The sequence below is a fragment of the Nestor notabilis genome, unplaced genomic scaffold (assembly GCF_000696875.1).
Source record: "Nestor notabilis isolate BGI_N333 unplaced genomic scaffold, ASM69687v1 scaffold56, whole genome shotgun sequence".
Lineage (NCBI taxonomy): Eukaryota > Metazoa > Chordata > Aves > Psittaciformes > Psittacidae > Nestor > Nestor notabilis.
Window position 1 is genome coordinate 30,278 of NW_009931266.1, and position 23,585 is coordinate 53,862.

General features: G+C 39.1%; 2 protein-coding genes across 2 annotated transcripts in view; both read left to right on the forward strand.

Moving 5' to 3' along the window:
- Positions 1-6,225, forward strand: part of CENPE (centromere protein E, 312kDa) — a gene marked incomplete at its 5' end in the record, with an annotated part of 36,259 nt that extends 30,034 nt beyond the window's left edge. Inside the window, 7 exons of the mRNA XM_010015798.1 lie at positions 1,150-1,371; positions 2,005-2,208; positions 2,760-2,872; positions 3,341-3,438; positions 4,376-4,538; positions 5,000-5,262; positions 6,128-6,225. Coding sequence (XP_010014100.1) covers positions 1,150-1,371; positions 2,005-2,208; positions 2,760-2,872; positions 3,341-3,438; positions 4,376-4,538; positions 5,000-5,262; positions 6,128-6,225 — 1,161 coding nt within the window. The remainder of the gene's footprint in view (positions 1-1,149; positions 1,372-2,004; positions 2,209-2,759; positions 2,873-3,340; positions 3,439-4,375; positions 4,539-4,999; positions 5,263-6,127) is intronic.
- Positions 6,226-10,966: 4,741 nt separating this feature from the next.
- Positions 10,967-21,568, forward strand: BDH2 (3-hydroxybutyrate dehydrogenase, type 2). Its single transcript, XM_010015795.1, has 9 exons — positions 10,967-11,041; positions 12,533-12,611; positions 15,747-15,843; positions 16,386-16,494; positions 17,619-17,679; positions 18,334-18,447; positions 19,396-19,454; positions 20,105-20,197; positions 21,452-21,568. The coding sequence occupies exons 1-9, from the start codon at positions 10,970-10,972 to the stop codon at positions 21,503-21,505; spliced, it is 738 nt and encodes a 245-aa protein (XP_010014097.1). The 5' UTR covers positions 10,967-10,969; the 3' UTR covers positions 21,506-21,568.
- The last annotated feature ends 2,017 nt before the right edge of the window (positions 21,569-23,585 follow it).

Here is a 23,585-nt window from a genome sequence, read left to right on the forward strand (position 1 = left end):
GTTAGACTGAATTCTGGAAGCTGTAGGTTCACAAGTATTCTATACCTTTGCTTGCGGAACTTGTCAGCTTGGTTACAAACACTTTCCTCATGCTTTATGCCCACGGGATTGTCTGCTCTTTTCAAGCCAACTTTATCAAAACTATTTTAGCCATTTTCAAAGCTCAACTGTAACTTATTCTCACGTCTCTTCTGATTTCAGAAAGTCACGTTATTCCAGAGGAAGTTCAGCCTTCCTTTCTCTTCTCTTTCCTTCTAACCTCTTGTCCCCTTTGGAAAAAACCCAAGTGTTACAGGGTTAAGTGCATCATGAACTTTATGTGATTTAATCTTTTTGATCGAATGCATTGAACACTTCTTAAAGAAACAGGTTATGGGAGGGAATCCACTACCTTCTGAGTAGGTGTTAGGAACTTTTCCTAACAAGTACATCCTGGAAGTTCCTGGTCTGCTTCTACTATTCCTTCTAATAGTATTGATTTGAAGTATGAAAAGCTCACCACCCTTCTTCCCCCAGTGTTATGACTCAGTTCTGTCCTGTTAAGTTTAGCTTGTTTTAAAAAGCTGCTGCTTGTGGAGAATAGCCAGTCTTGACTTCAGTATTTCCCAATGTTACCAGGCTTTTTGGCAAAATTCCCTGACAGACATATTTCATGGATCAAAGCTTTCACCAAACAAGTCTAGTATAGTGTTATTTCTTGACAGTGTGAAGTTTTTCTTTATCTAGCATGTTAAACATATTGGTTTCTAGAATAGTCCAATGTGTACATTTTCTTTCAAATGGCTTCACTTATTTTAGTCAATGGACACATTCCAGCAAAAACTGAATAATTGTGTGTGCTTCTGTTAGTCTTTCCAATATAGTTCTTTTGTTTCTGTAATGCATGTGTTTGAGTTAATGCAGAAATACTGGTAATTTTGTAGTGCATTGTCTTCTCTTGTGCCCCTTCCTGCTTTCACCTCTTCTGGAAATGAAACCAGTCCTTTGAGTGTTAGTGACTCATTTCTGATAGCAAGCACCTGCAAATGGGATGCTGAAACAAGAATGTGAAACTAATACAAGCCAAGATACTTCTTGTTTCTACACTTAATTCTAGCTGATTCAAAAATAAGTTAAAATTTATCAGTATGACACTACTTTTATTTTCAGATACTCCTTCAACTTTCATCAGAGCTGGATGCCAGAACTGCCAATTTTTGTCAAAATGCTGATGTTGAATCAAAACAGAGAAAAGAGAAAAGTGAAGAACTGCTTCAGGAACTTAACACTCTTAAAGAACAACTGGCCCCTGGTGGCTCTGCCAGTCATGTGTCAGAAGAAGAAAACTACAGGCTTCATAACAAACTGCGGGCAGCAGAACAAGATGTGAAGGTACTGATAGTCATTTCTGAGGAAAGCTTATTTGATGCTTGTTTTCTAAGCAACTGTATTTTAGACTGGAAAAAAAAAAAAGAATATTGATGGCAACTGTGAATCTGTGCCACAACATATTGGCCCAGAGTGCACTTTATTTTTGTAGCTTTTTTTATTCCCAAAGTGGAAGTTTGAGCTCTTGCCTGTAATGTGTCTTAATTACCTGTTTTCTGTGCACAAACATCACTTTAGAAATCAACATGAAATGTCTCTGAATGGTTTTGATGTATTGCTTTTAGTACTGTGATACTCTTGATGCTTCCCTTAAGTATATGGTATTCATTATGTCAGATAGGAAGCTGGAGAAGAATTCTGTCTTTAATCCTAGGGATTGAGGACTCATTTTTTCTGTTCTGTTTTTTGTCACAGTTACCCTTGTCTGAAGCACTTTTTCTCCTCAGACTTGAGTGTTCCAGAATACTAAAAGGTGACAGAAAACAGTGAGGTAGACACCAAGAGTTACCATAGAGCCTGTAGTGTTGGATTTTCTTGTGTGGTTTGGGTTTTCCTTTTATTAAGAGTACGACCATATGCTGTTACTATTGTATCCTTTCATATAACTACTCATAACTGATTTATATATCTCAATAGGCTATGGAAGTAAAAATTCAGGAATTGGAAAATGTAATAAAAGAAGTAGGAAAAAATCTTGAAGAGAAAGATGACACTATAAACAAGTTACAAGCACAGATAAGAATTAAAATTGAGACAAGTGAGCTTACCCAACTGCAAGACAAACTGAATGAGATGGAGAAGTCCCTCAAAACTGCCTTGACAGAGAATCAGGGTCTTCAGGTATGAGCAAAATACTTCACTCTTCTCATTCTCATCTGATCTTGGAGAGAGGGTATGCTTGAGAACAGCTGTAGATGAAACGTAGCTCTCTAAAGTCAGTTTGGTTTGTATGGCATGCTTAGAGTAAAACGCTGTACTTGCCTGTTTCACATTCTACCAATGTAGCTTTCAGAGGCAGAACTTAGAACCCATGTTACAATATTAGAAGCACTTATGTGATGCATTTCTGAAACATTCTGAAAGTTTTTATTTTGAAACTGAAGCATGAGCTGGTTTTGTATGTAGCATGTTTGCATACTGGTTCAGAATTCCTTGACTTAGATGTGCAAACAAGTCAAACTTGCTAAAGTATGATTGCATGTAATATACCAGAGTTAGGATACCAGCTAATACTATAGTGCTAGTTGGTAATGTGGCCGCTCTTACTCCAAAATAACTTCCTGCTTCCAGTCTTGTCCTGCAAAATCTAGCAGTAAAATTACAAGGTAAGCAACTCTTAAATTCATTGCTAAGTAATGAGCCTTTCTTAACACTCAATCTTTTCTTTTCAGGCAAAATTAGATAAAGGTGCTGAGTTGTATAAAGACGAAATTGATAATCTCAAAACACAGTTGGTAAAATGTGATATGGAAAGAATGAAACAATCCAAATCTTTTGATACAAAGTAAGTTCAGCTTTTACCTTGTTACAGTTCTCAACTCTTCGGCTCTTAGCTCCTACTTTTCCTTCCCCCCCCCTCCAAATAAGAAGTAAGCATTCAGTTTTAGGTGTCCTAGGTTTTTACTGTAGCTAGATTGCAGAGAAAGTGAAAACCACATGAATCTTGGGTTGATTATAAAACAAAATTTCAATCAACCCATGGTCAGCCATAAATGAAATAATTTTTCTGACAAAAAGTGAGGGGAGAGCAGTAATTGAAATCACTCTAGGTCACTGGAGTGAATGGTTACACAGAAGAATTCTAGTCCAATTTGTTTTCTGCACTCTACCTAAAACCTGACAACCAGGTTTATATAGTTTTACCTGTAATAACTTTGTTTTGTATTTGATAGCACATAGTAGCTCTCCTGCCACTGTGATTATTAAACCAAGAATTTCTTACTTTTTTTTCTTCCCTTTCTGCCTTATATAGACTTGCTAATTATAAAGCTCTTGCAGAACACCAAGAACAGCAGTTAACAAAGCTCAAAGAAGAACTTAGAAGAGCGCATCAAGAGCATGATGTTACTGGTAAATTCAAGATGAATATAAGGAGCTCTATGTTAAACATTCAGTTTTAAGGTTATATGGTTGAAGTCCAGATTAAGATGCAGGTGTTTTGCTTCAAAGGGTGTGAGAAGGACTGGGTGCATTGGAAGATGAGGTGAAAAGTAAAATGTTAGCTGCACATACAGAATCACAGAATCATTAGGGTTGGAAGAGATCATGTAGTCCAACCCTGCTGCCAAGGCAGGGCCACCTAGAGTGGGTTACACAGGAAAGCATCCGGGTGGGTTTTGAATGTCTTTGGAGAGGGAGACTCCCCAACCTTCCTGGGCAGCCTGTTCCAGTGCTCTGCCCCCCTCAACATAGAGTTCTTTCTCATGTTGAGGTGAAACTTCTTGTGTTTTATTTACTTTATGGCCATTACGCATAGTCCTGTTACTGGGCACCACTGAAAAGTTTGGCACTATTTTCCTGGGATGGGCCTTTTAGATACTTATATGCATTAATGAGATCTCCTCTCTGTTTAATCTTTTCTCTAGACTAAACGGGTTCAGCACATTCAAATCACAGCAGCTCTTATGTTTATTTCTTCAGCTGTTTGTACTTGTGGTGGGATAAGCTGCAACTGTAATTGTACATGTTGCCATTTTTTCCTTGACTGACTTCACATGTGATTAGCTACTTCTAATCATAATTATTACATATCTGAAACTATAACTATTTTAACTCTAAATGATCCAGTGAAGAATCTTTTGAGTTTCTGAGTATCTCCCTGGCAGTGTGAATACTGTGGGTGAAGGAGGAGAGAAGGTGGTGGTTTATAAGAAAGAAAAAATACTAGCTGTTGTAATGGCACTTGTAACTGAGTGAGGTTTTACGTGTAAGACCATAGGAAGGAGTAGGCTAAAAAATATATTGACTGTCCAAATAATGCATGTATCTGTATAAAACTGTTTCCTAGTGGTGCCAGAAAAAGAAGCTCCTCAGCAATCCCAAATGCCTATTACTTGTGGTGGTGGCAGTGGTATTGTGCAGAGCACACAAATACTTATTCTAAAATCTGAACGTGTGAGACTACAGAAAGAGAACTCGCACCTGAAGAACCAACTTGACATTCTACAAAGGTAAGTATAAAGCTGATCAACATGTCAAATTATTTGCTGTTTAACTGTGTGTGTCATCAGCATCTCTTTCTCAGAGGCCTATAAAAATGAGTAATTACTATTAATATTAGATTTTGTAGATACTTTCACATCAAACTTGTATTTAAAGCTAGTGACTTACTGCTTATGTATCTTTATGGCTTTGAACTTGGTTTTGTGGTGTTTTATTTTTTGGGGTTTTTTTAATAATCTCTTAAATGCTAGAAGATACACTGAAATTGTATGTTGGAAAATTTTTTAGCTTAGAAAATAAATTACCTCTGAAAGCAAGGTTACACAGATATAGTCTTGCATAGCCATGTCTGTGGTATGTCATCTGAAAATACAGGACCTGTCTGTTGGGATTTTTTTCCTTATATAAAGGAACTACTTTAAATTTTTCTTAATTAAGTGCTGGAGTGTGTTTTGATTCTGTTTTTCAGTAATGAGCTTCAACTGAAAGATGAAGTTAGGAAATGGAAAGAAAGAGCCCTAAAAAAGAAAGAAAGACTCTCGAGAGAAAATGCTCGAGAGATGATACCAAGTTCCCCAAGGAAGACAGTGTCATATTCCCTTAAAGAGGAAATGCCCTCACCTGCAAAGGAACCTGTTTCTCAGGAGGCTGTGACTCAGGACGTAGTGAAGTCTCTGCCACCATCTTCTGTAACAAATTTCTTTGATAATTCCAGCTTGGGTACACTTACAGGTATGTGACACAGTGGTGGTGTCCTGTAAAGGTTTGGAGAGGCAAAATATAAGGGGTAGACTGTGAGCTGAGGGTGGTAAATACTCTGTACTTACATTCTGACCTGAAGCTTGCATGGTAACACAGTTTTCCTGACTGGTTAGTCAGCTGACTATTGTAGGGCTGACCAGCTGGAGCCGTGAAGCTTACGTATATTCTACAGAACCTAAATACTTAAATGAACCCTTTACCTCATGAATGTTATACAGTCTTTCTTCTTTTGTTGTAGTGGAAGTTTTTATGACTGACTTTTTAAAGAGAATAGATAGCTGATGCTCTACAATGTTTTGCTTTTTAACTTTACATTGGTGGTTAAGCACAAACTTCTGGGAAAACTATTTGAAGTTACCTGCTGGTTAACTTTATTTTTTTTTTCCTAAACTTCAAGAGTGCAGACTTTAGTTTTTGTTGCATCTGCCAGTCTGCCTGGCTCCGGCTGCAGTAATAGCTGTCTTGCTAACTTCTGTTGCTCAGGCCTGCTCAAGATTTCTTACATCTGGGGAAGTCTCCTAGTGATCTACACTAGCATATTAGTGCTACTGCCCTCATCATTGCACTTGCTTCTAGAAACCTTTTCAGACATGTTGAAAAGTTAACCAGTTTTCAAGGTACTAGTGGCAGACTTCCAGAAAGAGTATAATCCATTGCTGTTCCTTGTGATGGTTAACTTAGTGTTGTGAGGAAGTCTGCTGTTACCAAGCTCCTCAGAAGCAAGCTGTGATAGCAGACATTTAAAACACTAGTCAGGATTGAATTGCTGTATTCCTACTCCTTGTCTGATTGGAAAAGCTTAAGTGTTACTTTAATGTTCTTGTCTTCTATATAGATACACAGCCTGTGGGAACAGAGCCCACAGAAGAACATCTTAAGCAGTGGTTTGGAACTTCAGAGAAAGACAAAGCCCCTGACTGTATCACCCAATAAAGGTGCTCTACTGTAAGCTGTCTTTGCTGTGGCTACAGCCAGAACCTGCATATATGAAAGATAATTACTTCAGGTCAAAAGCCATCAGCCTCTCAAATTGTGAGAAATGCCCTGGCACGCAGATCCCTTGCTGTCTTGGAGTTGCTACTTCCCCCAGTTGGAAAAGCAGTCATGTTGCCCACAAACTGCTGATCTGATGACATTCTGCTTTGGTGGTTTGTTCCTTTCCTGGATGGCAAAGAAAGAAAAGCCAAAATATTGAAGAAAAGGAAATGAGAATAGAACATTAATCTACTGTGAAGCTTCTCAGTCATAAACTTAATTCTGTCATTCCTAAACTAGCCCTCTTCTGGGTGGGCAATACCTGTATCTTCAGAGTGCTATTGGGTTGGAAAGAACTATGCTTTTTATTTCTCAGTATACGGTTTTTATACCATGCTTTCTCTAAGTCCACAGAAACTGCATTTTCAGCACACTATTAACCTCTCTATCTGGACACTGCAACTGAAGTTACTAATTTTCTGTCTATAGGGCACAATCAAGGATTCCTTTCAGTATTCTGAAGCTCAGCCAGTTATGGTACCAAGAGTAACTTTGTATTTTGCATCATCTTTCAAAATACTTCTAGTTCCTGTCTGAAGCTGATATTGATAATTTTTTTTAATAGTGAGCAATGGACCTGGCATTTCTCTGCTACTCTAGTGAATTGAAAATAAACTGGATGATGATGAGGGCTGCAAGACACTATTTTAATAGCCTGCTTATCTGTATTGTGGGACCTACTTTTTTGTATGTTTTGTATAATATTTGTTTTGACAATAAAATGTTAAGTATTTAAAAGTATATTTTCTGGTCACTTTTGCTATGACCTAAAGGTGTTTGATTACAGTATTCAGTGTCTAAGAACTATCTTGTTATAGTAATAATACCACTTCCATCATAATTTTGTATCTTGTCTTGTGTCATCTAACTTTCTGCAATAATTACTTTGTGTGGAAGTTTACTGTTGCACAAGTCTGTCACTGGTGTTGTGCTTAATTTTTTGAGTCTCTCTGCCAGGAAATGTTTGAGGTCTAAAAGGTAGATCTTCCTCACATGCCCTCCGTTGCCAATTCGATAGGAATTTGGCACTCAAAACCCAAGATCACCTCTGTTTAAGAACAAAATAATCATCATGAGATAAGACTCATATTTAAGGAAGATACATGTATCAAAAACATAATCCTTATTTTATATGAATAAAGCTCTTGATGCTAGGTCTGCAAGTACTCTGTTTTGGGTTATCCAAACTGATAAGCAAATGGTTACACTGACATGTTCCCTGGCATTCAGCAGTTATTGTCATTGGAAGAGTTGTACAAGGATTATTTACCTGATGGAGGTACTTCAGAGATACCTGTAAGAACTGACTATCTTTTGTCCTGAATAGCTGAAGACTCTACCAACTACTGTAACTACTAAGAAATTGCAAGCATTTATCGCTAAATCTTTGACCTGAAATGTATTTGGGGAAGCTTTTAAAGATATTGCTAGCCAAAACTACACAGGTTCTCAGTAGTTAGTGAGTTCAACACTGAACTGGTTGGTTTGTTTTTTTCAGTTTCCACCACAATAGAAAGGTATTTCCTTTACCAGCTTTTTTTATCTTTATTCTTTCCATCTTGGTGCTCTAATAAATGAGTTAGACCAACTCACTTTCTTTTTGGAAGGGAGAAATAAGGTATGTGTATATACAGCTCTACCTCTTCTATACACAATTACGAGGGCGGTTTTATTTTCAAAGCTATTATAGTTTAGCAGAAAACTAAGACAAACTTAATACATACATAAAGTTCTGTAATGTTATCCCAGTTTAGCCACAGAAGTGGCTTTTCTGAGGAAAATGGGCCTTGCAAGTTAAGGCAGGACTCAAAATTCTTCCTGAAACATCAATATTGTCCTAGTTTGGAATTTGTTAGCTTATATTGCTTAAACAGAGATTGCGGAGGAGGGGGGGAACCATGTTTGTGGCCTGCTCTGCTGAGAATCTTGTGGATTTCTTGAATTCCTTGGGGAGAATGGATTTTTTTGGTTTTGTTTGGTTTTTGGTTTTGGGGTTTTTTTTGTCCCTTCCTGTGCAGGAAGAAAATCACAGCGTTAACTCCGCAGTTTCGGTAGGTGGCGGCATCTCAACGTTTCAACAGGAAATTGCGTTCTGCAGAAATTCACCTCTTAGACTACAACTCCCAGTAAGCACAGCAGAAAAGATCGTGAACTTCAGTTTGTCAGCAGATACAAGGAGCTGGTTGCGCTCTCTTGGTGAGTGACTGTATTAACATTTATTTTTAAATGCCTCGGAGAATCGGCAAATGTTCCTAAAAACTGATTGTTAGATTGAAAAATGTGTTTCTTGTGCTTGCTTGTTTGAAAAATACTTATTGTGCGTGTTTGGTTGGGAAAAAGCACTGTGCATGTTTGATAGGTTGAAAAATGTATTTTCAGTGCGTTGTGCTTCCAAAGCGTTACAGTACTTGAACTGATAGGATTTCGTTGTCTGATTTCTGCTGAAAAGATACATGTGACCAAAAAAACCAAAAAAGCTTCTTCTGCCTTCAGGGAGCGTATAAGGTTTGCGTGGCATGGTGTGGGTAGCAGGGGGGAGGATATAGTGCAGCGGTTTCCGTGAGAAGCATCTAGAAGTTTCCCAGGTGTCCGGCAGAGCTCATGCCGGCTGGATCCGATACTGACCCGCTGCTGGCCAAGTCCGAGCCCATCAGTGAATAGTGGTAGTGCCTCTGGGATAATGTGTCTAAAAAGGGGGGAAAAGTTGCTGCACAAGAGCAATTGCAGCCAGAGAGAGGAGTGAGAACACGTGAGAGGAAGAGCTCTGCAGACACCCATGTCAGCGCAGAAGGAGGGGAGGAGGTGCTGCAGGCACTGGAGCAGAGATTCCCCTGCAGCCCATGGTGCAGCCCATAGTGAGGCAGGCTGTGCCCCTGCAGCCCATGGAGGTCCATGGTGGAGCAGATACACACCTGCAGCCTGGGGAGGACCCCACACCAGAGACGCGGGATGCCCAAAGAAGCCCGTGGACAGCCTGCACTGGAAAGGCTCTTGGCAGGACCTGTGGCCATGTGGAGAGAGGAGCCTGTGCTGGAGCAGGTTTGCTGGCAGGAGCTGTGACCCCATGGAGGACCCACACTGGAGAAGCCCGTTCTGAAAGGCCCCATGGAAGAGACTCACGCTGAAGAAACCTGAAGCCTGAAGGATTGCACCCTGTGGAAGGGACCCACACTGGAGCAGTTCATGAATAACTGCGGCCTGTGGGAAGGACTCAGGTTGGAGAAGTTGGTTCGTCTTGATACGTAATTTGCAACTCTGACTTAAAACCATTAAATCTTTTGATTTATATATTAGAATAGAAATATTTTTTCCATTCAATTGCTTGAGAAGTATGATTTGTTGAATCTGTAACCTTCAGGGTAATACTGGTTTTGCTGCAACTTTTGTAGAGAAAAGCTGCTGAGAAAATAGACAGGATTTCTGGTCAAAATCAGATAAATTAATAATTTGGTTTAAGATACAGGTCACTGAATTTGACTTTGTCATCTGAGCCACATCTCGGATTTGAGCATCTCTAGATAACAACATTGTCTACTAATTTAGGGGACATTATGGCATCTTTATCTTAACTTCTCAGTGAAGTACTTGGTATGTTGGATTCATGTATATTTTTTAAGACTTCAGGTTCTTGGGATACCTTTCTACACTCAGCTACATAAATAAATTTTGCTCTGTGGATTAGAAGTGCAGAAAGTTTTGCTTATTGATAACCTAGTTAACAAATACCAGATATTACACTTTGATGAACACAGTGACCTCACTCTGAAACACCCTATTCAGTAGTTTGTCCCTTAAATAATGGGAAATCTACGGGAGGGAGAGGATTGCATTTGCTTTTAGTTATTTAGTTATATTCTCAACTTTACATGCTGTTTTTCTTTAAACATGCCACAACATTTCAAAGTGTGTGCTTGGGCAGAAGATAAGAGGGCAATGTTTTGCATTTTGGCTGCTACACATTGAGTAAGGTGGAACATCCTAGAGGTTCCTTATTGCTTGTCCTCCACATGCTCAGTAGTTCCCTGAGAGCAAGGAAGGCAAGAGGGGACAGAGCTTTATCATTCCTCCCTCCCTTCATCCTGCCTTGTTGGAGCTGGGAATTTGCAGTGCTGGAAGTTTCCTGAGACAATTCAGAGCCAACACCAAGGCCTAGGATATTGTGTGGAATTTACTGTAATCTAGGAAGTTGGTGAGTTTGAGAGGAATAGAAGGCAGACTGAGGAATAGAAGGAAGACTGCTTTCTAAGAACACAATGGACAGTGGAAACACTAGATTATGAACTGTTGTGCTTCTGTTTTATCTTAACTTTTTTTTTTCTGTTAAAGTTAAAATAAAGCATGATTTCTGTTATGAAAAAGCTTGGCTTTTGAGCTCAAATCTTTTGATATTTTTGAAGTTCTTACTATATTAAAAAACTGAACCAAAACAAAAAAGACTGAGGCAGTCCCCCCCTCCAGCACCCTGGGTGACTCAGGGTCACACTGCAGCCAAACAGGATAGTCTGTGACATGATTTGATGGCAGAGGTACTCAGAATCATGTCTAGTTTTTGCAACATGTTTGCATCTGATTCTCAGGGAGAGTTGTTGGCTCATCTTTTTGTTAAAGATTGTGACATCTTTTGCCTGCACAGGTCAGCAGCATGGGTCGGCTTGACGGGAAGGTCGTACTGCTGTCAGCAGCAGCACAGGGGATTGGACGAGCAGCTGCTATAGTAAGTGGGAAGATGTTTGTTCTCCTGTACCTAAGCTAGGTCTCTAACGCTAGCTTGTCCAGAGACACCCGCACCAAGCAAATTCTTGAATTCATAAACCGTAGATGAAGCCAGAACTGTTCACTGAAAAATTCAGGGAATAATAGAGTCATTATACTGCATGCTTTGTGCTGTTTGGACTTCTTAAAGTCTGACGCTCCAAGTGGTGACAGCAGGCAAGGGTAAGAGCAAGATTCAAGAACAGCTGCAACTGCTTCTCTAACTATACAGCTGGTACTATCTGTACCTTTAATCCAATATCTCTGCTGCTTTGCTCTGGAAGAAGATAAGGATAGAGGGAATATTTCCTGTTATACCCTACAGTAAAGCCACAGTATTTTATCTGCATTAATCATTGACATAGCAAAGTCTGTACAATACTGACTGCACAGCTACAGTGTTGTTTACCATGAGCAACTGTGAAAAATCATTCACAAATTTTATTTTATTACTGTTAAACAGAATTCAACATATGTATTAACTTTCTGGCTACCTTTTAATTCCTTTTGACCAGTTCTTCCCGTGCCATTTCCTTCTTTCACAGCAAATAGAGGAGTTAGTAGGGTTATCTCGTTATCTCTGTAATGTAATCAACAAGCCAGGAAAAGCTCCTGTAAGAAGGATTTTTGCCAATCTAGTTAGTTTCATATGCATATGTTTAAGAATGCAGGAGACTGCTAATCTTGGCACTTACATTAGTCCAAAGGAGTAAGTAATTGTAAACTTGTAAATACCCAAAAAGCCATGGAAGGAAGGCTGGCATGTTTAATGCCACTATTCTCTTAAGCTGCACATGAGACACTTATTTTGAAGATTAGGGGCTGCTTCTGAGGTGTCAGAATATTTTTGACATGGAGGTTACTTTGTTAGCATTGCTGTTGATTTATCAGTAATCACAGTGCAGAGAAAGCAGGCTTTGAGGGGAGCATCAAGAATGAGGGAATATCTCTGGTTAAGTGCCAAAGAAAGTCATGTTTCTTTTAATATTGCTCTATTCCAATGGTTTGGATGCAAAGTATTTTCACAAAATTTATATATCACCATTTCCTTTTATAACTTGTGCCTTTACCTGTCAATACCATTTAAATCCAGTAAGATAGACAATTCTAGCCCTACGTGTTTGTAACATGCTTATTAGTGTCCATTCAGCTAGTAAGGGCAATACTAGTACCAGTTGTCTTAGTACTGTTCTTATACTGAATTTATGGATTCCTTTGTTTAAGGAAAAGATCATAACTTTTGTGTTGTATCACATACAGTTACTTAGTTGTCCCCAGGATGTCTGGTAATTGATGCCTGTTACTCCCTGACATGGCCAAAATGAAAAGTGGGAGATCAGCTGCCTTCAGCCAACTTTTATTCAAGCCAAAAAAGAAAGGAGAAGAAAGCAGATTTTATTTCTGGTAAGATCTGGAATATCTGAATATAAACAACTACTCTTGTATTCTTCAGGCTTTTGCAAAAGAAGGAGCCAAAGTCATTGCTACAGACATCAATGGGTCTAAGCTGCAAGAACTGGAGAAGTATCCAGGTAAACGACCTACAGTAGGTGTTGATTAAGCTCTTGCAAGTTTTGGTGTAGACTGGCTGAAGCCTAACTTGAAGATAGGGCAAACTTCAAAGGCCAGGAAAAAAATGGAAAACATGCAGACTAATTGTTTGCATTCTGGTATTGCTTTAGTCTGTGGTGTGGAGTGGCAGACATTCGGCGTGTAACATACTGCAGCATCAGCATATCAGACAGAGGAGTATTCCAGGCATGTGAAATAACTACGAGTTTCTTGAGTCACAGAAGCAGCTTATTTCTGCTTCCGAGAGTGGCACCCATTTCAGTTACCTTTTGAGATCACTCGGCTAATTGTCAAACAGAGCACTATAAAAGGCACAGAATGCTTTCCACTCATCACAACAGCTAACATCCAGCTAATCAGAAAGTAAATTTAGTGTCTTGCATTTCCATGGCACATAGTTACGAAGGAACACGTTAAGAGGATAGGTGCCTAGTAGAGTTTCATATGTCTTCAGAAACTAATCCCACCAACACTAGGTAAGCCTGTTCCGTTTGCACAGATGCTCAGGCCTGAAGATGACTTTCCTACTGATGTCACAGGAACATACTGCAAGGAGCAGTTTTGCATCACTGTGGTTCTTAATCATAAGTGATTCAAGAGTGCAACATTATATTAATAAAAGTAGGGCTTCGATATATTTTACAACTGAAAATTCTTCCAACTTAATTTGACGGAAGGAATTGGATTTAAGGAATTCCGATTATAGGGTGACAGTCAAATATGCAAAACCACTTTTCTCTAGCACAGCTTTTAGAGTGAACATTGGTCTCTACTAACTGGAGTTCACCACAAGCAATCCCTTTAAAACTCTTTGGGAACCTTAGGACTTTTCCAGGTTCATTCTGCAGGTGTTTAGGAAAGTGTTATGTTTTCAACTGTGTGGTTTTTTTTCCTTCTGCTGCTATGTTCACAAGAGATAATTTTCCATATACTTGGAGCCATTTCCATCCTTTTGACATATGATTAGTTAAGCTATAATTCATCGAGGCTAGGCACATTGTGGTCTTTGAATTTTATCCAGGAGAGGTAATTCCGGTGCTGACGTAAATCACCAGCCTGTAGTCTTAATTGCATCGTTATACACAAATCTCTTCAAAAGTGTCTGTGTCATGCAACTAAGGCACGTAAAACCTGTTCAAGGACTTGTCAGTTTGGCTTCAAAAGAAACAGGATTTTATCCATTTCAGATCAAATTCTCCTATAATTCAGACATCACTCAGGTGCTTTACAGATAGCTTTACAGTATATCTAGAATAATGTATGTTGGATGAGACTTCTGAAGGCCATAAATGTCTTGCCTGCTCTGTCCTTACAGTCCTGCCTATTGCTCAAAGTGGCTCTGTTTAGAGCAGGTTGCTCAGGGCTGTGTTGAGTCAAGTTCAGAACATCTCCAAGGATGGAATTTCCTCAACAACCTCTGTAGACCCCTGTTCCAGTGCAACTGTCCTCATGGTTTTAAAATAACAATATTTAAAAACAAAGAAGAAAAAAACTCCGAACGAACACCAGCACCAAAGTCCACAACAACCAAACACCTTATATTCAGTCAGACTTCCCCATGTTCCAACTCCTTTCTGTTGACTTTCATCTTTCTGCTGTGGGCCTCTGAGAAGACTGGCGCCATCTCCTCAACAGTCTCTCAATAGATAGTTGTAGACATTTATTAGACTTTGTGTCACTAGTCAGACATGACTAAATCAAAAAAAAACCATAAACTGAACTATGTGGGTACAGGCATGTTCTGCATTAGGTGTCCCTTCATCCTAGATAATGGATATGCTGTGACCAGGCTGCGGCAAAAGTATGATCAGCAGCAAGTCTTGCTGCCCTGGGAGCCTAATCGTGCCTGCTAAGGGAATTACTGGAGTATACCCTGACTCCTTCTTTTACACTCATCCAGGTTTCCTTTAAATGTAAAGTTCATGTATTTGAAAAGGCTGCACAGCTCAGTCTTTACATGCAATATGGAGTGAGGGTGCAGGTAAAGTGTATTGGGAAGTAGGCCTATTCCATACTAAGGATTCAGCCCTGACATGGGTGAGAATAGCTAGTTGCGTTAGGTTGCTGAAGCCACTTCAATAAAATGAGGTGAAAGAACACATATATTGTATCACCTTACAGCCCATCTGGAAGTGTAGTTCTTTTACTTTGCTTTTTTCGCTTCAGTCCTGGGGATGGCACTGCAGGTTGGCCCTGAAACAGTTCTGTTAGAGGGGCTAATTCTATCGACAAGCGTTTGGAAGAGTTGCGCCTATCCCTGTTTTGCAGCAATTATGTGTCTCGGTCTTTCAGAGATAACTTCTCTGCACAAAATAGAAGGGTTATTTTTTTGTTATCAGTGTCTTTCCAGAAGGTATGGCCCTAGCACAGCTGGTACTATAAGCACTGACCATGACAGCTGTCAGGAGCTGAAATAGACAATTACAGTGAAAAGCAATGAGATTTCAAGCTACCTTTTGTTTGATTATGAACAAGTTGGCAAATATGATGCTTATGTTTTTGCAATTAAATAATTGCTGTGATAGTATTCCAGGTAATATGAGTTAATAGCTTATGCAAAATCGCTTTTCCTCATTAATTAAATTATATAAAGCTAATTCATAACATCCTCAACTATGCATGGATAGATGGCACATAATGGGACTGTGAGTGTCACACATGTAACTAATTCCAAGTAATTATTATTCTATAATAATGGGCATGAAAGTTTGTTATGATTATACAGGTTCTGTAATTGTTTGGTTTGAAAGTATAGTGGAATTCAAGTTTATTGGAAATGTTTTTGCGGTAAGTAATGTTAGCTCATCTGCTTGTGTGGTGCTGTTACAACAAATCAAATGAGTTGATCTTTCTTTAATTCCCTTCTGAAATTTTAGGAACCTGCTGTCCATTGCTGTCCCGATTTAACCACTGCACTAACCTAATGATTAAGTGCAGCTCTCACTCAGTGAGTCTCCATGTCGTGGTGTACCACTGAGGGGGGCTGCTCCTGCCAAGTTGCTGCTTTAAATTGTAGGTGCAATCCTCACTACTTCAGAAAAATAAACAGCTGATCCTTAGTCAAATACAGTGAAGCAAATACTGTGTTTTTCTAGGCATTCAAATACGGGTTCTGGATGTCACCAAAAAGGAGCAGATAGAAAATCTCGCCAAGGAGATTGAAAAGATTGATGTCCTCTGTAACATTGCAGGGTAATCAGCTTCTATTTGATCCTACATTTTTTTCCAGTTTTCCCTGTCCTCCAGAAGTACTTTATTTTACTGAAATGTATCTTATTTCTTTTGCTTTAATTCATTTTATGTCTTTAAGACAAACTTTCATGTGTTTTCATTAAACCTGAACTTCTCTTGTGCAGCCGTGTTACCCAGGCCAAGACAGAATGCCTCTGGGATTTACTGTGTTTTCCCCACTCTGTGGGTGCCCAGTACTGATGGCTTTGGCCCTCCTGGCACAACAGTGAGCAAAGCTGAAGGTCTGCTAGTGCTCTGCTTTTTTTGGTTTTGTTTTTCTGTCCCTGTTGCCAAGCATTTCTTTGCACATACCGAGTCTGCCTTGTGTCCCTGATACTCATCAGAAGAAATACACTGTTGCTTGCGTTCTTTGAAAGAGCTCTCATCCTTCCTGTTCAAGGTTGGAAGAGTTACCTACTGCAAAATCGTACAGAAGAATGTGCATTAAAAGCCACAGAAGTGTAAACTGCAGACAGTAATCCACTTCATACACTTAATTCTAGGTTTGTTCATCATGGAACCATTCTGGACTGTGAGGATCAAGACTGGAACTTCACTATGAACCTCAATGTTCGCAGCATGTATTTAATGATCAAGACATTCCTTCCTAAGGTAAGGATTGTTTGCCCATGATTTTTTAGTCTCTGCTTCACTGTTTAAAGTGTGAGAGTTCTAAGTTGTTGCCACTGTGACAGCATGGGATTTGAGATAAAAATGCTAGTATGCAGCTTGTAAAACATTCTCTGCACTGTGTAATACTTCAAGTAGACTATCTGTCTAAAGGTTGTGGTAGAGAAGATACAATCAGGGGGTTTGCCCTATGTAATACGTAACTAAAATCCTTCAAATGCAGAGCAGCAAGGGAGCCATTGCAGTACAGTGCTACCATATTATACTGTAGTACACAGTTGCATGTTACCACTGCTACAAAATAATTGTAAATAATATGTATTAACATAAATTTAATGGAACTCTGGAAGCTATCTTATGAAGCGATTCAGTGCCACTGATGGCAGCATGCCAGTTAGAACAGTGTAGCAGTGTGAGGACGCTTGTGACATAATAACTAGGTTGGGGACTACAAAAACTTCTGAACTGAATAAGGAGTTTGTATTGCTGTAAATGCAAAGGCCAGATGTGGAAGCTGTGACCATGACTGGATGACGGTTACTGTTTTCAGCGTTGTTCCAGTCCTTTTTGTTTGTTCTGGCTTTTGGTTTGTTGGTTGTTTTGTGGGGGGTTTTTTAGCTGATAGCAATTTTCAAAGTTTGTTATATAACAGCTGTAGGCATCTTAGGTTTTAGGATGCCTGAAAAGGTTATAACTTGAAGAAATCTAGCTACAATTCAAAGATGCTAGAGTTGTGATTCAGTCTTCTGCAAAGCTAGGGTTTGAATGGGATCAGTGAGTAACTGCATTGGTAGATGGTATAAGCAGAGTTACTACATAGAGTAGCTTACTGTGGTGACAAGAGAGCAATGATTCCAATGACTTTCCTGTCATAGTCTTCACTCCTGAGATGACTCAGGAGAACGTAGTGAGAACTTCAGATTCTGCTTTACTACTTCAGTAGGTAGATGAAAAAAGGCATAAGTACCCATTTGTGCCGATTAAGCTTTGCTTCCCTGTGTATCAACTGTGCGTAGGGCTGTTCTGGGGATTGTTATGGGCAATTGTGCTGTGTCTGCAGATGACAAAATAGTTTGCACTGGAATGACTTAAGTGTTCTTTTGCAGATGCTTAAACAGAAATCTGGAAATATTATAAACATGTCTTCTGTGGCATCCAGCATTAAAGGTCAGTAGCTTGCTAGAGTTCCTTATATAAATCTCAGAAATTATGGGAATGCAAAATAAACATTGCACAACTTTGAACTGAAAGGGCATTGCCAAGCCTGAGGAGGGATGGAGTTTAAAAAAAAAAGCACGTATAAACACACAAGGACACAGATGGCAAATTGCAGAAACACTAAGATGCTTGCCTCTGACCTTTTGAATCTGTCCTGAATGCTTCATAGCATCCTTTTACCAGTTTGTATTAAGTAAAAAGGAACTGCTTCCAGTGATACCTTGCTACATAGGCTTTTCAGAGAAACAATGAAGAAATGACAATTACATCAGTACTGTAGCTATGCTTCCCAAGGAATCCTGATGGTGACTAACAGGTGGGGTCTCTGCTGTTCCAAAATCTTTACTTTGTTAGCTTTTTTTAGACTAATCCCCGAACTTACACTACTGAAAGGTCTTTGCTCTAGTGTATGCCTGAGCAGCATTCTGGCAGTCAGCATTTTTGTTTGCCTGTTCTTAGAGAGGGACTGCAGGTGCTACAGGAAATGCTAGGGCCCAACAGCAGGTGCATATTGAACAAACTTGGTTCTCTTTTTCTTTCTTTTTTTCTTTCTTTCTTTCTTTAATATGTTTCTACGCTGCCTTCACATTGACCTTCTGTTAGGAGTTGTGAACAGATGTGTATATAGTACTTCAAAGGCAGCAGTTATTGGTCTAACAAAGTCTGTGGCTGCTGATTTCATTGAACAAGGCATCAGATGCAACTGCGTATGTCCTGGTAAGTATTCATACATTATTTTGTAAACTAGGAGCAAATACTAGAAGGCCCAATTTACTTTGACATTACTAACAAAGAACAGACTTGAAAGTGGCAACTAAAGTTACCAACAACCTAACCCTACAGAGGACATGCTTGAAACATTTCTGACATTTAAAATAGAAAAGTTGTTACTTTTGTAGTTAAGCTGTATGTTTAGTCTGTTAACCCAGCACATGCACCTTATATATGCATTACACACTAATTGAATGTTTATTTTCAAATATATAGTCTAGGAAGTTAGGAGCAGGCAAGGGCTAGCTAACAGGCTAGCCATGGTTTAACCATCTGAAAAGTATTGAATCCAATTCTCAAAGTCTGGCCTTCTATTGAAATTTAGAATCCTATGCTACATTTATAGTTTTGCAGTCCTGAATCATATTACAAACTTATGTGTAAGTGTTAAGACACACAGATAGGATCATAGAATGGTTTGGGCTGGAAAGGACCTTAAGATCATCTAGCTCCAAGCCCCCTGCCATGGGCAGGGACTCCTGACACTAGATCATGTTGCCCAAGCCCCTGTGCATCCTAGCCTTGAACACTGTCAGGAATGGAGCATTCACAACGTCCTTGGGCAACTTGTTCCAGTGCCTCACCACCCTCACTGTAAAGAACTTCTTCCTTACATCTAACCTGAACTTCCCCTGTTTTAGTTTAAACCCATTACCCATTGTGACTACAGTCCCTAACGAAGAGTCCCTCTCCAGGATCCCTGTAGGCTCCCTTCAGACACTGGAGGTCTCCACGCAGCCTTCTCTTCTCCAGGCTGAACAGCCCCAACTTTCTCAGCCTGTCTTCATACGGGAGGTGCTCCAACTGGTTCTCAGTAGAACCAATGAACAGCATTTTTTGTCACAATTGTTGACACAGGTGTTTTTTTAACACTGAATTTAAAATTTTGCTTAGGAACTGTTGACACCCCATCTCTACAGGAAAGAATCCAAGCCCAGCCTAACCCAGAACAGGTGAGAAAGCAATTTATTAGTTTGATCATGTGTGTATATATGTTTAACTCTCTTTAAAAATAAATACACAGCTGCACTTCTGCCCATATTCAGGAATGTCCCCTGTTTCAGAGTACCAATAATAACATAACAGTAGTGTCTCCTTTGATAGTTTGGTCAGTTTGTCATCAAGACACGAGTCTGAAATGCCTCAGAAGGATACTATTGCTTAGTGAGTACAGGGGGTCTGTCATCTATGGAGGACATCTACTGGGGCATGAGGCAGCCACAAACTAGTGCAAAACCATGACAGAAAGGGAATCCTGGCCTATGCATTTCAGAATTATTTGGGATGCTTAACCGTACTGACTAGGTAACTGTGAGCCCTCATTCAAAGGGCCTGGGTATATCTACCACCAAAGGAAGAAGGACTTACACTGGCTTTACTCCAGAACCAGAGATTTAGGTCCAGTCTCCTACTGTTTTTTCAATCTGAAATTCATACCACTGTTAATATTCTAATTTCTTTCTCTAGCATAAATTTTGTTCCCAGTGTACTAAAAGAATTTGTGTTTTATGGCTTATTTCCATTATTGCTTTATACACATCATATTAACCAGATTAAAATAATATTTTCCTTTTCGATATACCAAATGCTCCTGTGTATCTAGGCATTGAAAGACTTTCTAGCCAGACAGAGGACTGGTCAGATGGCTACTGCTGAAGAAGTGGCCCATCTCTTTGTGTACTTGGCCTCTGATGAAGTGAGTATGAACAATAAAATTTCTGTCACAGAATCCTGTGCTACTTTGCTGTTTCACAATAGAGAGAAGTTGCTTTAGGAGAATTTATATTGTCTTTAAGATGGATTATTACAAAACATAAAACAAAAGCCCACAATATTTTACTGAGTTCAACCTATAATGCAAAAAGTATTCTGGATGCTGACAGTGATTGGTAAGGCATTAGGTGTTTGGTACCATAGCCTGGTGGTTTGATGTCACCCAAACAAACTGACTGAGCCCAGATCATCCTGAATGATAGGACAAACGGGCTTGTCTGCTTTTCCACATTTGTACCATGGCTAGATCATGTTTTAAGGAGGTAGAATTAGTAATCGTCACTTACCTTCACTATTCAAGAGCAAATACTTGTGTTGAACTGCTGGCCATTTTAGCTAAAAGGGCTAATGCTCAGAGTGAATCTACCCTTTCAGCATAAGAAAAAACATAGACCCACTGAGACTGTTATATACCAAACTCTTAATGACCACTGCAATTACTACCAATACTAATGAGCACATATCAAGGTAATTTTGGGTGCTATACATTTACTGTGAATCTAAAACTAGACTGGATTCCTCTGGTCTTGTCCAGCAGTCATATTGAGCGTAGCACAATACTTTAATGGAATTAACACTGTCTTAATGTTGCTATCTCTCAGTAATCTGTTTCTCATTTTCATCTTGGTTTTAGTGTTTCTGTAAAGCTACTTACTTTTTCGAGTCTGGTCATAGGGTTTTCAACCGTATGTAGACAGACTTCCACTTTTCCAATATATTCCAGTATGCTTCAGTACTGACACAGAGAAGAATGTCAACAGCTTAGTTGCTTACCTCACAATCTGCCTGATCTAACTTTTCTGTTAGGTATCCTTATAATTATTGGCTGACCTGGTCAGATTCTGCTCAGCTGAACAGAGCTATAACATCATAGTGTGAGGTATTATTCCTGCAGGTAAGACAGCCATAGTCTAGTTTATGTGAATACTGCTTCAAATAATACTTTTGATAAACTCCCCCAAGTTAGCCAAAAGGCTTCAATTTCTAAGTTTGTTTGTATTCTCTTTATTCAGGTATTTTTGTAAAACAAAACAAAAAGTGCTTGTAAAAAAAGAATGCCAGGGTGTGGGGTTGTTTTTGTTTTTGTTTTTTTTCTTTTAATCTACAGAAAAATTGTTTCCCTTTAATAGCCATGAAAAAATAGTTAAAATTACTGTTACTTTTTATGTAATTTCAGTCTGCCTATGTGACCGGTAATGAACTAATAATTGATGGAGGATGGAGCTTGTGATGGACCCTACCTGCAAATGGAAATATTTACCATGAAAGGCAAAAAGTGAAGATCATGTTTCTCAGATAAGATAGCTGCCAAAGATTTAGATCACGCACATGATATCCTTCAAAACAAATTTGGTGCATTTTTACTGTTAGATGATCTCTTTCTAGATTGGTCTTACTGATTCACTTTTCCCTAAATAGTGAAACAATGGAGTAAAACATACTTCATGTAGCTTCAACATATGGTAACTCCAAGAACATGAGAGTAAGCAATTTAACATGTAAGATTTCAGAAGGCAAAGAATATTATTTAAGGTCAAAATCTGAATTGTGTTTTAAGCATATGTGAATGAAAGGAATTAAATACTGTTTTCATGAAGTAAAAATGATGGAGAGGAGCCTGCTCTAATGCTTAAGACTAAAGCTTATAGAATATAGAGAGCATTAAGAATTGTGTAGTTTTAAATCACTTGGAAAGCACATTAACTAGTAAAGAAGAGGTCCTAGTGAGAGAAATGGGAGACCAGAACTGTTTCATTAATGGTATAGATCACTCCTAAACTGGTCTTGGAAGTATCATTACTATATTTTTTATTTATTTGTATTTTTTATCCTTCCATGTACACAAAGTACTATACAAGGATGTCGCTCTGGTAGGCATGGATGGGGGTATATTTGGGAGAATTACTCTTACATACGCAGGTGGATCTCCATGAATACACTTAGACTTCTGGCACACAAGCAAAAGTAGTAGATTTTACAACTCCAGATAGAGCAGGATATATTCCTCTTCAAAAAGATGTTGCTAAGTAATGTTTACTCCGACCAAGGACTTTCTCAGGCTCATGCTCTGCCAGGGAGGAGGGGAAGCCGGGAGGAAGCAGAGACAGGACACCTGACCCAAACTGGCCAAAGGGCTATTCCATACCACAGCACGTCATGCCCAGTATAGAAACTGGGGAGAGTTACCCAGAAGGCCCAGATCGCTGCTCAGGTCGGGCTGGGGATCGGTGGGTGGGTGGTGAGCAATTGTATCCTCTCCCCTTGTTATTTCCCTTATCGTTATTATTACTGGTGGTAGCAGTAGTGGTTTGTATTATACCTTAGTTACTGGACTGCTCTTATCTCCACCCGTGGGAGTTACATTCCTCCGATTCTCGTCCCCATCCCTCCGGGAGCAGGGGGAGGAAGAAGGGAGGGGAGTGAATGAGCAGCTGTGTGGTACTGTTACCGGCTGGGCTTAAACCACAACATTCGAATTGGGCAAATATTGTCAAATCTGTATGCTAGGTGCTAGGCTTTGGTATTCAATTGCTTGATTCTCAAATACCAATACAGTTCATGCTAAAACACAAGGATGTTTCTCTGAAAAGGACTGTTTCTACAAGAATTTGTGTTTATGTTTTTATTGTGATAGCATTTTGTAGCTTTGATTTATGAATCAAAAACCTACTAACAGAAAGTCTCATATTCTGGAAAAAAAAAAAGCCATAAATCCTGACCCAGAGATCTAAGGCACTTAATAACCCAAATTCCAAACCTATTTCTTTTGCTTACTGTTAAAATTGACATGAATGACATGAACTGACTGTCTGTGAATATGGTTACCTTAAAAAAAATTGCATGCAGCTCCATTTATCTAGTTTATGAGTGAAGCTGTAGGTAATTTCATATATATTCATACATGTTAAATACATATATATGTGGGGGAGGAATTAAAGACTAAATGTACTAAGTGTGCTCAATCAGTAATCAGCACAGGGGGAAATGTTCAATATTTTGTGCGTGTTTCTGTGACAACTGACATGGTTTTTAAAATTACTGTTTAATATTTTTAAAATTAATGTTCAAGCTTTTCATTATTAGCTGAAACATTAATAAAAATTATCTGATTTCAAAGATAATGGAACATGTCTAGTTAAAATTGGGCTTCTTATTTTAAAATCATACGTAAATGTAACTTTTACACATGAGAAGCTATTGTGGATATTGGCTTCCTCAGGCTCATTATTGGCTTAACTTTTACCCTTAATCGTGGTTGGAGCATTCTGATCTTCTGTAGTTTGATTACCGGGGGGGGGGGGGGGGGGGAG

What these genes read in the sequence shown, in the direction of transcription:
- BDH2 (XM_010015795.1), top strand. Translation starts at nt 10,970, where the DNA reads ATGGGTCGGCTTGACGGGAAGGTCGTACTGCTGTCAGCAGCAGCACAG. An exon ending in TTGGACGAGCAGCTGCTATA is followed by an intron (nt 11,042 to 12,532) that starts GTAAGTGGGAAG and finishes TGTATTCTTCAG; the next exon opens with GCTTTTGCAAAAGAAGGAGC. An exon ending in TGTGGCATCCAGCATTAAAG is followed by an intron (nt 17,680 to 18,333) that starts GTCAGTAGCTTG and finishes ACCTTCTGTTAG; the next exon opens with GAGTTGTGAACAGATGTGTA.